General features: G+C 41.7%; 1 protein-coding gene across 1 annotated transcript in view; it reads left to right on the forward strand.

Moving 5' to 3' along the window:
• Positions 1–16,480, forward strand: part of KIF26A (kinesin family member 26A) — a 101,389-nt gene that overhangs the window by 30,315 nt on the left and 54,594 nt on the right. Inside the window, exon 2 of the mRNA XM_010565451.1 lies at positions 5,305–5,812. Within this exon, the coding sequence (XP_010563753.1) occupies positions 5,305–5,812 (508 nt within the window). The remainder of the gene's footprint in view (positions 1–5,304; positions 5,813–16,480) is intronic.

A 16,480-nucleotide genomic window follows, 5' to 3' on the forward strand; every position in this document is an offset into this window, starting at 1 on the left:
TTGGAAATGTGGATTGCTCTCCTGCTTATTCAGAGGGCTGTTTCAAGGACAGCATGGTTACACTGCAAGTTCTAGATACCCTTAACCCTCAGGAGATGGGGCTTCTGGTGAATTCTGTTTTTTGTGAAAGCTTTGTGTGTTTGTTTTTCCTTGATTGTTTATATTCTGATAAGATTAGGTCAGTAAATGAATGAATTCACAACATCAGTTACTTGAAGACTTAGAGCTCATATTTTCACTCCCTTGAGATAGCTACTTGGAAACTTTTCTTTAAAAAAAAAAAAAATTACCATTAGCACTGTTGTTTTTTTTTTTTTTCCTTGATTACATTGAGCAGTCTCTGGTTTTGCTGAGTATAGTGTGTTCTTTTTCTTCTTTTTTTTGACAATGACTGCTATATAGTTGAAAGCAACCATCAGCCTTCAAAGTACTTGTCAATATGGAAGATATTAGTGGATATTTCACAATGTCATGTAAGATAAAAACTAATTTGTAAGCAGCACGGCAGAAATCTGGAAAGACAATTAAGACACAAAATCATTAACATTGATTCTTTTGCACTGGGAAAGTATATTCCTTTCTCCCAAAGCATCCTTTAAAAAGGTTGTTTACCTAGATCTGTATTTAAGTATATATTTCAGTGTGACATTCAGTGATTCTTCTTCTTTCTTTTTAATTATCTTTATATCAAGAATTTAATTTAATTCAGAATACTGCTCCAGGTACACTTGCATTGCAGAAAGTAGTGCCAGGCAGAAATGCAGGTAAATACTGAGGACGGTTGCTGGCAATTTGACTTTTCATCATTTGTTCGTCATCATTTGTTCGCACTCTGTGGATAGTTCCTTGCTGAAAGGATTAGGTTACAGATGGGTGGGTATTACTTCAGGGACTTCTTAAGTGAGAATCCAGATGCTTTTCTGCGTCCTCGCCTCTTGCTTAGTTTGGGAGTTACAAGTCAGTAGCTGCAGGTAAGATTTAAAGCTTGTATCTTTGTTTCTCTTTTGCAATGGAAAAACTCTCTATTACTCCTTGTTAACTGAACAAACGATCTAACTGCAAACTTTAAATACCTGGGAAATTACAGATTGAGCTAAAATTTCAAAAGAATCTAATTTTTTAAGTGCAATACCACTGACAAACTGCTTCAGGTATTCAAAAGAGTTAGCTCCAGCAAGGTCATTTGGCGTTGCACGCTTTTGAAAACTTGGCTATGATTTTGGTGCCTAAGCTGTAGAGGGGCTTTTCAGAGCCGTTGGCCTTTGGCCACATCCCGGTTGCTTTGAGTATGCCTGTAGTTTCAAGGGCAACGGTCTCGGGACGTAGCATCTTACAACTGTGAGATGTGGGTTTTGTTTGTGTGCCCCACACGCAGCGCGTCGGTGTTACCTGCGTAGCTGAAGCCCTGCTTGGTCCTTGCTGCATTTCATGGGGAGGCAGCAGCAGTTGAGGTATACATCAGAGAGGGAAGCGTGAATTAAAGTGACTGTTTCTTTCTTTCTGTTGTATGTTGCTGGATATGTTTTCAAATCTGAGCTCGTTTTCCCTGCTCCTGGTTCAGAGGTAAAGCCTGAAGGCAGACTCCAGGCTAAATGCAGCTGGTGTTGAACTAAATGGGTGTTTTGCTGTGTGTTCTAGCGGGAGCACAATCTTGATTTCCCAAGTTTACCATCTTGCCCAGTTGAGCTTGGAAGGACTTTCAGACCATGTCTGTGTGTTCTTCCTCGTGTGGGCAATTTGCACATGTGTGTTTAATCTCCCAGTAGCAGTTTGCAAGCTTGCTTGTGTCTGTAAGAACTGCTTGCTGAAAAACAGTGGTAAATTCCGGTGTTTCAGAAAATTCTTCCTCCTATAAATACATGTAATTATCTCATGCCTTGACCTCGCTGGGGGCTGCTGGGCTCCCCAGTGCAGTTGTCCTTTGTGGGGCCATTTATTTTACCTTTCTAACAGTCTGTGATGTTTGAATATCTAAAATTTGTACGCAGAAGTTAACAAGCTGAGACTGAATTTAGGGTCTTGGTTTCTGTAGTGGGAGGGGAAGCTGTGAATGTTACAGCATCGCAGTATTTTGCTTATCCTGCTTGTTCAGAAGGTAAGAACAGCATTTGGAAAGTAGGCGTGACAAAGTCAGCATAGTTTATTTATGCTGTGCAGGAATAAAGGAGTCATCTTCTTTGTAGCACAGCAGACTAAATTGGTTTTAGAGCACTATTTGGAATAGAGGCTTGTGTGTCCCACATTTAATTTTGTGCCAATCCCCCCAGCGCCTTGCACACCGTCTTTATCTGTCTTGCCTCTCTGCAGGCAGAGCAGTAACAAGAATGGGTTTAACTGCTTCCCCCCCTCCTATGTGTGCGTCTAATGCATTTGGTCACTCAAGTTTTATTTCTTCCCCCTGTAAAACATGAGAGTGTAACTTCCACCCCAGCCTTGTTAGGGCGCGAGCTGCCGAAGCGGGGGCTCCCCAGGACCAGGCATCGTCACCGGGTAGTAAAACCTCTTTAATGGGGCTGGCTTAACTTTTAAGTTATGGTTAATGTTTTTAACAGTAACTTGTGTTTCCTCTGCCCTTCACGCCCAACCATTAGCCAGGTGTTTTTGTCGCACAGAGTGGAAAAATAAAAGTAATCTAACCGTACAGCTGGGCCCTCGGTGAGGTGCTGGAGGAGGATGGCCACAGATGCAAACTGGGGATCACAGAGGCTGGATGAGTGGGTTAAAAGGCTCCTTGTAAATGCCTGGTGAAATGCAAGCACTGGAAATGAGATGGCTTTTTTTTTCTTTTCTACTATAAATAAATTAGACGGTTTAAATTTGGCATACTGTTCGCTTATTTGGTTTGCTCTGTGTAATTTTCTAAATAAATAAAAAATTTTTTTTTTGTTCCCCCCTTTAATATGGCATCCACTGGATTTCCTTGTAACTGCAAGACAGGCCTGACTCTGATCTGCCTTACGCTGTAAACTGTGTTTATGGAGCTAGAATTGGGGTCATTAATTTTCTTTACATCAAAAGAAGTCGTTTCTTTTAAATGAGAAGCCTGTTTCACCTAGTAATTCGCTTTAATTGCTTATTTGAAACTTTTGACATTTGATAGCAATTTAAACATTGCCAGATGAGGCTCACGCAGTCGGGACCTGCAGGTGCTTCCTTGTGTGCCCAACTTGGATCAAAGGAGCGAGCCCAGGGATGTGCCTGGCCGCGGACGGGGCACCCGGCGCTGGAAGTTGCTGTTTTCTGGGGCTGTTTGAATAGATGCTGTGTGTCAGCCTCATCAAGAATTTGCTCAGAGGGCTCTCCCTTGGAAAGGTTTCTGCAGAGCGTGGTGCTGTTTGTTTTTCTTGGGAGATAGACTGCGTGGCCTTTGTTTTGCCTAAGGCTTAATAGTGCTTGCAGCACTGAGTATGTTTTTTAAGTCTAACCAATAGCCCTTTCTGCTAAAGCGTTAGAAAAAAGTTTCTAAAATATTAATTACTTTTTCTTTCCTGAGTAATATCTGTTAATTTAGTATTATCGTCTTCTGGGAGGTTTGGAGGGAAAGAACTTTCTTGCTCATGAGGGTAAGCAAATGGTGCAACTTCAAAGGCATTTTTACCAGGATCTAAACCTTGATAAAGAGAAGAGGCAAAAATGAAACAGTGTCTTTCACTTGATTTTGTAAACTGGTTCACTAATGTGAATGCAATTTATTGTTCAGTCAGCAGCAGGAGTAGCTTTCCTTAGCCTGAGAAGTATTTATTGTTTTAAGTCAGTAAATAAACAATAATTTAGATTATTGCGGAAAGAGCAGCTTTTGTTAATAGCTTTTGGCTGCGGAACGATGTGATGCTAGATATACTCACAATGGTTCATATCAACACCGTACTGTGTCTTGGGAGATAGATTAAAAACTATTGCAGGAGTAGTCCAGCAGCTGAAATTGAGATAAATTCCATGCTGCTGCTGCAGAAGTTAGGCAGTGTTTTAGGACTTTCTGAATTTAGAGCAAAGGGAAATAGCGCAGTTGAAAGTGAATGAGCAAAGCCAAAGTACCAGTGCCAAGACTTCTTAAAAGAGTTTTATTGATGTGTGTTGTAATTAAAACCAGAATTAGTTAGTTTTCTAATAGGACATTCATTTCCTAGAGAGCAATTGCAGCTTGGCATAAAGTAATACATTTTTAAAAATGAGTACTGATCTGGGGATACCCCCAGCATATGTTGGATGGCTGACTTACTGGCTTTGCGTGCCCTCATTATTAACAAGCAAATTAAGTATTTTCACTTGAAATAATTATACAAATAAACCTTTGGCTGTGCTGTGATTTCATTAAAACCTTAATTGTTTAGAGAGCTCAATGAGAGTGTGTGAAGTTGGGTCAGTTTTACTGCACAGCATTAGCCTCGATAGCAGATTTACAACAGGGCTGGATTTAATCTCTTGACTAATCTTTACAGTAGCAGGCTTGGGATGGGAAGGCATTTGTGTGTTTCAGGAGATAGGTAACTCTATCTCTGAACTGGAAACACAGAGCTGGGTTTTAAAATGCCTGGGCAGCCTTAAAATGAACTAGCAAGGGGGAGGGGGAGAGAAATTGCTCTGTGGAAACAAAATAGGTGTTGCTTTTAAATCAGCTTCTTAGTGTGCACATTGTCACACCTTCACACATGGCTGTAGGCTCAAATCTATTTCTCATCAAAGCAACTGTAGCGTAAGGGAATATTGTGACCATCTGGGTTGCAAAGATCAGAAATAACAGTCCTTACTAGCAGAGGAGCCAGCTGTGGGCAGCACCATGTAAACTGGTTTTTATGCCACTTGATTAATCATTTCTGAGGGTGAGGACAACAAACCGTTTACCAGGTCACGCACTAATTTTTTGCAATACTTTAAGGTCTAATTTCCCTGTGTTTAAGGTGGCGGAATGCCTTTGAAACACACTGTGATATTTGTAGGTTCAGCATCTCAACTAACATTGTTCCTGAGCCCGGGAAACACAGGCACGTTAGATGTGTCCAAAGGAGAGTTAATTAGAGGAATGAGTAGTTGTCAAGTACACCACAGCTCCACTGTTTAATTCGGATGATGATTTTCATGCTGGGTCTAATACAAATGGGTTCACGTATGGTTTATTAATCCACTGTGACCTGCGAGTCTTTTAGGGTATTCAGGGGAAAAAAGGCTGAGAGTTCCCAGAACAGATTTAAAGTGCTTCCATGGGTGGAGAGCAAACGACAGAGAACTTTTGTCTTTTTCTTTCGTTTTGTCTTTCTGCGTTGTTTTAACTCGGTATGGTTTTTCTGCCTTTCCCCACTCCTTTAGGACCCACGATTATCAGCTTTAATTTTTGACAAGCTTCAAGTGCCTGACTATTTACAGAAAAACAGGAATGAAGGAGAGAGCAGATGCGAAACTTGCGCCACTCACTTGAATCAGCTGAAGCAGGAAGCCATTCAGATGACGCACACCCTCAATCAAACCAGCTCCCCAGAAATGCCCGACCTCCCGCCCGGCGCCGGGGCGGTGACCAGCGTGGTACCCAGGATGGTCACCGTCTCTTCCCAGCGAGACCTGCCGCTCATCGCCGGTCAGGTGGGCAGGCAGCCTGGAAAGTCACCGAATCTCTTCTCTGGGGCAGAGAGGAAGAAGGGACTCGGATGGTCTCAAGGCGCGGGCGGTTTTCCCAACTCCAGCGTTCAAGTCACGGTGGCCCCCAGCGGTCTGAGCGGGGCTCTGAGCTCGGTCACCATCCAAGCTCAGCAGTACCTCGAGGGCATGTGGAGCATCTCCAGGGTGAACAGCTTCCTGCCTCAGGCTTGTCTAGTAAGTAGCGATAATTCAGACGCTTGAGTTTTGTTTGCGTGTGTGTGGATATATATAGAGAGAAAGATAGAATTTCTTGAGATATATACATATTTATCCTAGAGGGGATCGGCTAATGGTATTCTAAACCATGTTTCAAGAGCTGAAGTGCTGAAAAAGAGCTTTGAACGATGTTCTGTCAGATGTCACAAGCAATTTGCTTTCTTGTGTCAGATGGTGAGATCCTTTCCTCAGATGCTTTTGCACCTATTTTAGCTTCCCGTATGCAGGTGATGTTATTTGGCTGTCACGTACCTGGTGACCCCTTTAGAAAAACATAAAAAGCCAAGTTTGTCACATACGAAACTCTGGGAGCTTCATGGGATTATATCAAAGATAAACTTGACCCTCAAGTCTAGCACTGAACTTCTAAGGCTGTGTTCGGCAGACGCTGTTGATAGACTGTGATGGAGAGCATTAATCTTCAGGTTAGATGTGCTGCAAAACAGTTTGCTGTAAAAGAGTGCATTCAGAGGGTTGCTTCAGAGCCACATGCCTGTAAATGTCATTGCACTGGAATTTTAAGCATTGATGTTGATTTCCTGTGTTCTGTGTGTATTTTAAGAACTCTTGTGGGAAATGAAGAACCTTTAGAGGTGCGTGTTACCTTTAAAAGCAAGTTCATTACAAATTTGTGACAATCTGTGGAACCGTGCTAAGGTTATAGTGACTGGTCTTGACTAAGATTATTCCTAAACTGTTTACACATGGTAGTGAACAGGGGAGTGTGAGTAATGGTGAAATGTGTACAAAAAGAAGTTATGGTTTTCACTTAAATCCGTTGTAGCGGATCTTGCAAGACCAGGTATGTTGGTGCTAGACAGCTTTAAATTTAACATAATGCCTTATGTGCTGTTGTATATAAACACTACCTAATATTGCTTGGTAGCTTCAGCTGGCTGAGCTCCAAGATCATCAGAGATAAATATTTAAGAGTGCTGCTGTCTAACATTACTTTTACAGGGTGGCTGTTGTGTTTCCTTCCAGAAAAAGCTTGGAGACGCGATTCCTCCTTCCCGTATTTCTCTCTCATATGGAAATTTGTGAATGCACATACAGCCCACCTTGGAGGGCTCCCCATTTAAATCCAGTGAATCTCCGCTGATGTCAGATAGCTCTCTGATGATTTTACATTGAGAAAAGGGAAAAAACTGGTCCATTCAGCTCTTCGTGGTTTGAGGAACTGCTGCTATGAGTGCTTTTCTCTAAAATGCTGCTCCATGCGTTAGGGATCAATTTGGCCAATGTAAGGCATATGATGTTACCTTTTAATTATCTTTTAAATTCTGTGTATATCGCAGAAATGTAGGGAAAAAAAAAAGGAAAGCTACTGGGTTAAGAAGCCCGTGCTCTCTGAAAGCAGAAATATTTCCATTTCTCTGCTCATTCCTTGTTTGCCCTTATTCTTGTCTTAAATAATTCACTAACAGCCAGCTCCAGATTTCTTCCTGCTTAACCATGCTGACTGATAGATGTGGTTTTCCCTAACCACTGCATTATTCTAAGATAAAACTAAGTTGCCTCATTTAACCCCTGTGAAGGAAAAATGTGTATAATGCAACAGAGCTTAAGTGTGATCTAGAAATGTGCAAAGAAACTCGGTAGCCTGGAAAACAGCGACCTTTAATGAAAGGACAAACACTGTTAGGCTGTGAGTGTTGGAGGCTGCTTGGATGTCATCCAGTCATCTGCAAGGACAGTTTAGATTTAGAAGCAGTTTTTGGAGAGAAGCTAGGCTTCAGTTGTTTTCTCTCCCCCTGCCTTTTTTTTTTATATTTTTTTTAATTCATTTAAGCCTAAATGTAGTTACTGAAGACTGTGTTGTGCATCTCTTCCCAGATTGTGCTTTCTGTGTCTGTCTGAATTCTACTGCCTTTTGTATTATTAAGAACCTTGTCTCTGATGAAGCTATTTGAGTGGGTGAGGCAGAAAGTGCTTCCCTTACGTTTTTTCCCTGAGGAATCACAGGTGTCGAAGGAAATAGGATTGGAGGGATTTCAGGAATCAGCTAGTATAGTCCTTGCCTAGGACAGCATCCACAGCAGGGCATTCTTGTCCAATGCTCACCTCACCTCACACTTTTGCAAAGACTGTGATTCCCTGACTTCTATTGATTGTGAAGTCTGAACTTCTTTTCCTATTAGAAAAGTTTACTTGATTTATTTCTTTTTTTTTTAAACCCTGGTTAGCGAGATGATTTTGTCTATTCTTTCCTGAAGTTGGAGACAGGGTTTAGGTTTAAGATTAACCCAGGGAGAGAGCTGTGGATATACGTCCTTTTAGAGATGTCTGTCTTTAGTAACCTTTCCCATCTTCCTGTGGGGCAAAGCTGGTCTGGCTAGAGGAATTCTGGAGCAAGAAGAATTGCAGTAGAAAGGACACCATTGAATGTACTATTTATTATGTGTAACGTGATTACATCTTGGAGTCTTCAGCCCCCGTTTAAGCAAAATACTGCACAAACGCAGAAGAAAGAGATGGCCCTTTTTCTGCGGGGTTTACACTCTCAGTTGTGATACAAGTTATTTTGACCACTCTGTAAATACCTCTGTTTCACTGGGAATCTGTGCTTTTGCCTTGTTTTCTTACCAAAGGGGGGCTTCTTGAAACAAGCGCTGAACTCCCTGGTAAGAAAGTGTCACCCAAGCGCCTTACCTCTCGGGGACCTAACTCAGTGCTGCATACGAAGTGAGCGTGATTGATTTTTCTAAAGATGGGAAGATGGACACAGATAAAGGCTGGGGTTCATCTCAGCTATTTTTAGCTGCCGAAAAGACAGGTGTTTATTCTAAGCTAATTACCGAGGCTTCCTTTGTAGTTGTGGGAGAGCAACAGGCACCTCCAAGAAATGCTTTGTCCTTCTCATCTTGGATGTCTGTCTTGGCTCGCCTTGTCCGCCGAAGGTGCCTGTGGCTTTCTGCTGGTGCTGGCAGAGCCCAGGCGGGTGACGCGGAGCAAACCCTCGCATGGGCGGCCGGTGTGGGGTGCTGGGTGCCCAGTGCCCTGTGGGCGTGAAAATACTCCCCGGCGTATGGCTGCCAAACCTTGGGAGACCTTGTACCTACAGACGTTTCTCCAGGATCCACATTTTTTATTTATGGTTAGTTTTAATAGTGGTGGTAGTGGAATTGTCTGCGGAAAGAAAAAAATTGCCTGATTTCTGCTCTTCTCATCTCCCTCCCCAAACTCGCATGTATTACCTTGTAATGTCACTTACGGTTGCAAAAACACTTCTGGGCTGAATGTTGGGGGTCAGAAGTGCAGGTCATCGTAAATTTTTAATATATGTTTGGAGTTCAAGTGTGAAAATCCATTATAGAGATTATAAATTTTTTGAACAGGAATGTGTCTTCGAAGCATAGTGTGGGTGCTGCTCAAACCAAAATAATAACCGTGGGCTTCAGGAGCCGTGAAGAGGAACAGTAATTAAGGATCTGGAGGAAGGCCCAGGGAGGGGAAGACTAGGATTGCAACCAAGGTGCAAAAGGTGAAGATGCAATCAGCTGCTTTACCCAAGTGGCCTGTTGTAAAAAAATTACAAAAAATAATCACCAGTAGCAGTGATAAGTAGTCTGACCAGACAGCGAGCGCTGTGGAGGGGAGGGAGCTGGTATAACTCTGGTAAGACAGCTGATTTGTAGTGGACGACTGACAACTTTAATTAATAAATAGTTTTATATTGATGTTTTTAATTCTAGATGTGACAAGTGAATATAAGGTTACTGCTCAAATGAAAATCATGTTAGCGGTGCTCAGCAGTGCCACTCAGTTTAACACAGCAGCAAAGCAGCAAGGGGAATTTAGGCTTCCTAGATGTGTTGAAATCTGGCTGAGAGGTAGAACATTAAAACTACTGAAAATACCTTGTATATCTATTAGAAGTATCTGCATGTATTGTGGAAAAAAGAGGTCTTACTGTATGCTTTCAATTGACTGTGTTATTAGCATGCAGTGTTATGTGCTGCATAAAAGTGGTAAAGTAGCCATGCCATGTGCTATAAAGACATCACAGTGAAATAGAGTTTGTTTTTGCAAATTGCTTTTTCTTTTATCTTATGCAAAATGAAATCCTTGCCACACTGTATTTCTAATTTGAATATATACAGTTGGTACTGGTTATAAGGCAAAATATTGTGGCTCCTTGAATCTTTACCAGTTCCTAAGTTGCTTTAAAAATATATTAAAAAATGCACCACTAGGAAATAGGAAAAGTTGGAGCACTGGAAAACGGAAGGTGACTTAAGTAAAACTTTTAGAGCATATGTATATAAAATGGTAAATTTATCAAAAGTCCAATGTATGTCCCAGAGAGTATTCACAAATTTAAAGGTAGGTGCAAGTTTATGGCCTGCTGCAGAGGGAGGGTTCACCCACAGCACATGTAAATGGGTGCATAGACTCTAAAGGAGTGATGTTCCTTTGTTTTATGTGAAAAATCTCTGAGTTATTTTAGTCACAGCTCAAGCTTTCCTGTAGTTCCTAGGAATAAGTCTTCTGCTTACCATAATCTGAACCAGATGGATTCATCTGAGGGTAGTTCAGCCTCTGTTGACTTTCCTTAAATCCTCTTTGTTTGTTTATAGCAAGGATGACTTACATTTTGCTTAGAAGATGCAATAAAAATCTGACTGTGGAAAAGAGAATGACAAGATTTACTTTCCAGCATTTACTTTTTTTACTTTGATAAATGTCATACCAAATGGATTTTTAAATTAATTTTTAAAATCCTCCTTGATAGCTTTCTCAGTGACCTTTTATTAATACAATGCGTGAAATATATTTTGTAACGAAACAATTAAAATATAGTGCTTTGACCATAAATCTTGTCTGTGAGACATCTGGATGACTTTGAGCTTTGGGATATTTCTCAGACTCCACATATAACATCTTGATTCTGCAGAAGTCAATAGCAAACCCCAGACAGGTGGTGGGGCCAGGGCTGCATAGAGGCTTTTCTGTTTTCCCTTTAGCTTTAGTGGTGCTGGTGTTACTGCTTTTGTAGAGGAAGTACATAAAGGAAAGGGGGTGGCAAAAAAAAAAAAAGCTTCAAAGTTAGTGTTGGTCACTCTCCGTAACAAGTCTGAACAGCAGAAGGAAACCTTTTGATCCAAGTTACTAAATGCTTTCTCATATTAACCTAATTTATAGCCCCCATGGAAAAGACCTTTCCTGAGACTGTTGCAGTCTCAGGCTGAGCAGTAATGCCTTGCGTTGCACTTTGCTGCCTTAGCAAATGCAGGGGGTGTGTGTGATGTGGGAGGATGATGCTTCTACCGGCGCCGTGTATTCAGAGTCAGCGAGACCCTGCCCCAGCAGCCAGATAGCAGACCAGCTTAGAAAACGTGGGTTGGAAATCCAGCCTTAAACACGCAGATAAAAACGTAGCCCTCTCTTTTGTGTAGTTGCTAAGGTCTTAGTGCTCTCTTTTTCTAGATTGCCTCCAGTGTAGGATGCCCAAGGTGAAAATGAGGTTACCTGTTAATTCCCAGGTATCAGAGTGGCTTAGGAAAAATGTTAAAGAGTTGACAGAAAGGGTACTGGCTACAAGATGGAAATAAGTGTTTTCTTAGGTGAGGGTGTGGATTGTATATCTTTATACTGTGTGTTTGACACTTCTGCCATAGCATTGGTTTTACAGTTGTGGGATAGGGAAACTATTCGCAGGACTCAGACCCTCTTGTGGCTCAGATTACCACCTGAAAACAGTTCTTTTGATCCTTCACCCCTCTAGGCTAAACAGTTGTTATTACAGCTTGCACAGGGAAACAAGTCCATACTTGCCTTTGTTGACAATTGAAGTCAACAAGCAATAATAAAGAATGTTGGCCCAGACTTCACCTGTACTCATCAGAGGTAGATTTAAGACAAGCAGACTTTAGAGCTTATGTGCAAATGATAATCCACCGTATTTACCTTTGGCTCACAGGTCATTCTGTCATCCAGTAAGTGTACCATAAGCTACACTAGGATAAAAAATCCCCTCCTTTTTTTGCCCTAAATATTTAAATTTTCTACTCTTGCCTTTGAACTAGTTTCTTAGGGATGGCCTTTTCTCTTCACTTTGTTACCTTCAGCTCCTTTTGCTTACTGCTGGTGCATTTATACTCGGCATGTGCTCCACTATGAATTCTCCAGGAACTGACTGTTAATCAATGCATCCCACGCCACCTCAACATTAGAAATCACCTTAAAGGAAGGCTCATACTTTTTGGCTGGAGACCAGAAGTGTCATCCAACATCTGAGAAAGACTGGATATGTCTGATGCAGAAGTGCCTTTATGAGGCTACTGTTGCTCTGCACTGGCTACATCGCTTGTTAAGGGTGGGCTGCAGCTGAATAATGCCCTTTGGTTTCAGAGGTTAATGGAGAAGAGAAACCAGATAAATTCAGGCTGATCTCAGGCCCTAGTCATGTGCAGGCTGGTGGAGAGAAAGTCTCTTGCAGTGGTCTCCCTGTACCCCATGGAAGGAACTGATTTGCACGGCTGGATTGCCCAGTTGTCCTGCTTCTGTAAAAATAGGATTGAACAGCATACATTTTTTGGAAAAGTGGTTTGAATTTAACATTTGCTCCATAGGCTATGTACTGGAATGGTGGCATGTTGAGGTTGTGGGCCTCCAGGTAGTCAAGCTGTGCACAGTGCGAGCGCTGCCAAAAGGATCCCCTGTTGTTTTGTGGCACGAGCAGCTGAGCATCTGGCAAAGATTGATGCTCTTTTTACTCGCAGCTAGAATCACTGAAATGCCCTGGGTGGTAGCTTCTGAAAGGAGGTTTAGAAAGCATCAATAGAAAATGTATCTAGTTTTCTGTTTCAGCACTTGGGAGACAATTTATGATGTATAGATAGAGTTCATAGATGTTTCAAGCATTTCATATGTGTGTGTTTAATGGAATGGATTGCCACTTTACTGAACATAGCATCAAATCAGCTCTGTTAATTGAAAAAGATTTTTCACATTATTGCTAATGATGTGACACAGTTTCGTTAGAGATGGTGCATAAAATAGCGCTACTTGAAATGACATTAATGTATGCATTTAAATTCCTTTTTCCCATTTACGTGCATTATTGATTTTATTTCATTGTTGAGGAGATAATGGATTTATAATTAGAATACAGTCACCGTAATCAATGATGAGATTATTAGACTTATAAATAGACCTCTAAAACTACGATGAGGTAATTTCCCAGTGTAACGAAGGATCAATAATTAGAGGTTTGCTTTGAATCTGAAAGTAGTACTTGTAAGATTCAAGCGTGAAACACTTCTAGGGAAGTGAGTCCATAGAAATTATTATGCAAACTGGTGTTGTGGTTAGGCATTTTCCAAAGCTGACCTATTATTATTATTATTATTACTTTTGTTTGGTGCCCAAACACTTCTGAGTTAATTCCTCTGGGTTTGCATAGCTGCCATGATCTCAAAACTGGATGAGGTTGTTCTTTTCTGATTCCTTCGTTGAAGGAAGTGTTTGAAAGGTGCTGTAGGCAGGAGTCCATTGCTGTGTTTTTGGTGTTGTTGGGCAAAGATAGTGGATCTGCCGTTCAGAACCTCCCCCTTCTGCTTCTCAAAAATGACAGTGGTAAAGCTGGGCAAGGCAGTTGGCTGTTGTAGCAGGGAAACGGGATTGGAAGGATGAAGAAGGGGAGAGTGGTCCTTGTGATGCCTGGCTTGGAAAGGGACTGCATTTAGTTGGTCCATGCAGAGTAGCTGTGTAGACATCCCACTGAGTCTCCCCAACCTCTCCTGATGACTCTGAAGTACTCAGTATGCAATCAACCTCCTTGTTCTTCGTGCCCTGCTTTGTGATGTCCAAAATTTGTTTGGTCTTTTTTTTTTTTTTTTTGGCCGCTGCTACATCTTGATTTCAGAGGAACTGTCAACGACCCTTAGATCTTCCAAGTTGTAACTGCAGGTTTTGAGTTCAGCATTGTTTAGGAGTCATTTAGGTTATTTTTCCTAAATACATGATATTATCTATGTCAAATCTCACCTGACACTTCTTTGCCCACTTAAGTTTGGGAAGTTCTTCTGGAGTTCCTCATTACTGTCATGGCATTTGGCTACTTGAAAAAGCTTTGGGACATCTATGGGCTTTTGGATTTCATTCTAGTCATGGTGAATCATGACTGTCTGTGTGTCTGGGTTACAAGGTTCCCGCATGGGGAGTAAACAGCAGGTCAGCAAGGAACAGCCACAAGAAAAAGAGCAACATCTGCATAGCTCCATCCTGAATTTGGTACCTTGGTGTCCTTCAACAATGATCACATAGTCAGATCTGTCCCTGTGCTTGCGAACTTAATGCTGCTTCATGAGCTTGCCCTGTAATTGAATCTTGTTCTCTAGATTTGGGTTTAGTAAAGACCCAGTTTTCCCTTCAGATAATGAGGGCTTGTACCTCTTCCAGCAAAATACTAGTCAATGGGTGCCTTGCATGTGGTAGCTGTCAGGCAAATTGATCCCAGGGGATGTTCTCTTTAAAGTAGTTACATCTAATATGCAAGCAGTTTCAGCATGATTGAAATAGGAATTAGGTATGACAGTCTCTGTCCACCTTTGCCTTTATTTGCTGACTTTGTATGTCGGTCATTATAACAATATAATGATTATGCTAAAATTGTAAGACCTGTAATTCTTTGGAACGTGGTTATTCCATTTTGCTGAATAGAGAGTAATCAAGGCACAGTGAGATTTTGGTTGAGTTGCCTAAAGTCATTGAGAAATTCTGTTGTAGTCAGGAAGGCAACACAAGTTCTCCTGATTCAAAGCTTTGTAAGTGTCCTGTGTTTTGCTGCTGTTAGAGACCCATCTGGCCTGTGGAAGTCAGTCCTAATGGAAAAGCATTTGTCTTCTTGTAGGAAACCCAATCCTAAGCTGACAGAAATTTGCATTATTATGAGCTTGTTAATGAATTCCTTCTCTTGCTCATATCAGCCTCTGACAAAAAGCAGGGATTCAACTGTATATTTGTCCACTTGAATAAACAGTTAATTTTTAATTTTGACCACAATGGTAAATTAAAATACCCTGAGCAGTACATAGCTATATTTTTTGGCTTTGGAGGCTGTAACTATTTTAATACATGTCAGCAGGGAGGGCTCTGGGCAACACTTTCTGATACTTGCCTGGAGGCATTAGAAGAAACAGCTCCTCTAGCCTGGCTGTTTTAAATCCACGGCATGTGAAAAGTCCCTATTTAAGAGTGTTTATGTGGAGCAGGATCTACATTCTTCTTGATAGTCCTTTTTCATGTCCTCCCGACTTTCCAGGTGGTGGGGTTTACGTATGCAGATAGGAGGGTAAAGTTTGTGTGACCGGTGGTCAGATAGCCATGAAGAAGGAAAAAAAGAGCATTGCCTGCTGCCTCCTTTGGCACCCGTGTCCCGAGTGGCTGAAATGTGAAGTAATTGGCCCATTGCTGCCTGGTGGCATCTGTGCACTACCAGAGCCCTGGCTGCAGAGACCTTCCAGCCTGAGAACATGGACAGGCTGAAGGAAGGAACAAGTGTTTCACAGCCGAAGGAGGCCTGCCCAGGACCTGCCCAAAACCTTAATAAATTTCTCAGGGACCAAGGCGCGTGGTTTAGGAGAGATGTGAGTCAGAGTGAGATCAAGAGCCGCTGGTCAGAGGGGAACAAGCTGCTGCTCCTCCATCCTTGTCCTGCCAAGGACAGCGGCGCTGGATGCAGCTGGGTGCCTGTGCCCTGCAGTTGAAGGATGAGGTCCTTTCTGTTCATGAAGTACAGACTGGTAGTGATTCTTGGTGGTGAAGATCCAAACCCTTAACCTGTTTTATTAATTCAGATATTTATCCAAAAAGCAAGGGCCTTAAGGTTGTCTTTGGAGCTCCTATATTACTTTCCAGTCTGTGACAGCAGACGGGCCCTCCTATTTCTATTTAATTCTACTTCGCTCTGATTTTTCTCCTTCTGCCTCCAGAGATCAATGACAAGCTAGACATTAGCAACTCTTGTAGCTGAAAACCTGTTTTGGGGGAAGGGATATTATGCTCTGCATTTGATTTACATTGAAGACGAGATGCACATAAAAGCCTGAAACTACAGGTTTAGGCATTCTTGTTACCACATCGCAGCTGCGGGTTATAAAATGACTACAGTAGTGTATTGTACTTATAAAATGCCCTAGTTATTTTATAATGAGCCCTGGCAGAAACATTGTCAAGTGGCAGTAAAAAGTTTATCCAGAACACGTTTTGCTTCAACCTGGCATATGCTGCACTGTTAACTTTACGTAATGCTAGTCAGTCAGGAGGAGACATTTCACATAGAAGACATATGCAGGACTTATCCACGCTTACGGGAAAGAAGGGTTTATAGTATGAGTATTATCCAGATAGAGATTTACGTCACATTTGTTCCAGTTAGTGGTCGTAGGTCATAAGAGTCTTAGCATGAATCATTTAGAGGGAAAATCATTGTTTTATCATATACAAACGGTAGATTTAATATATTACAAAATTGTTAGATTAAGTAGTTTTTACAATTTAATTGGCTGTGGCGTTCTAGTCTGAAAGGGGAGAATAGTAAGTTAAAGCAAATACTCAAAATTCTGTATGTCTGCCTGCTGGTCAGGAAGGGGTAAAAACAACTTGGGGGGGGGGGGGGGGGGTCAGC

The sequence above is a fragment of the Haliaeetus leucocephalus genome, unplaced genomic scaffold, assembly GCF_000737465.1.
Source record: "Haliaeetus leucocephalus isolate CR32 unplaced genomic scaffold, Haliaeetus_leucocephalus-4.0 Scaffold191, whole genome shotgun sequence".
Taxonomy (NCBI): domain Eukaryota; kingdom Metazoa; phylum Chordata; class Aves; order Accipitriformes; family Accipitridae; genus Haliaeetus; species Haliaeetus leucocephalus.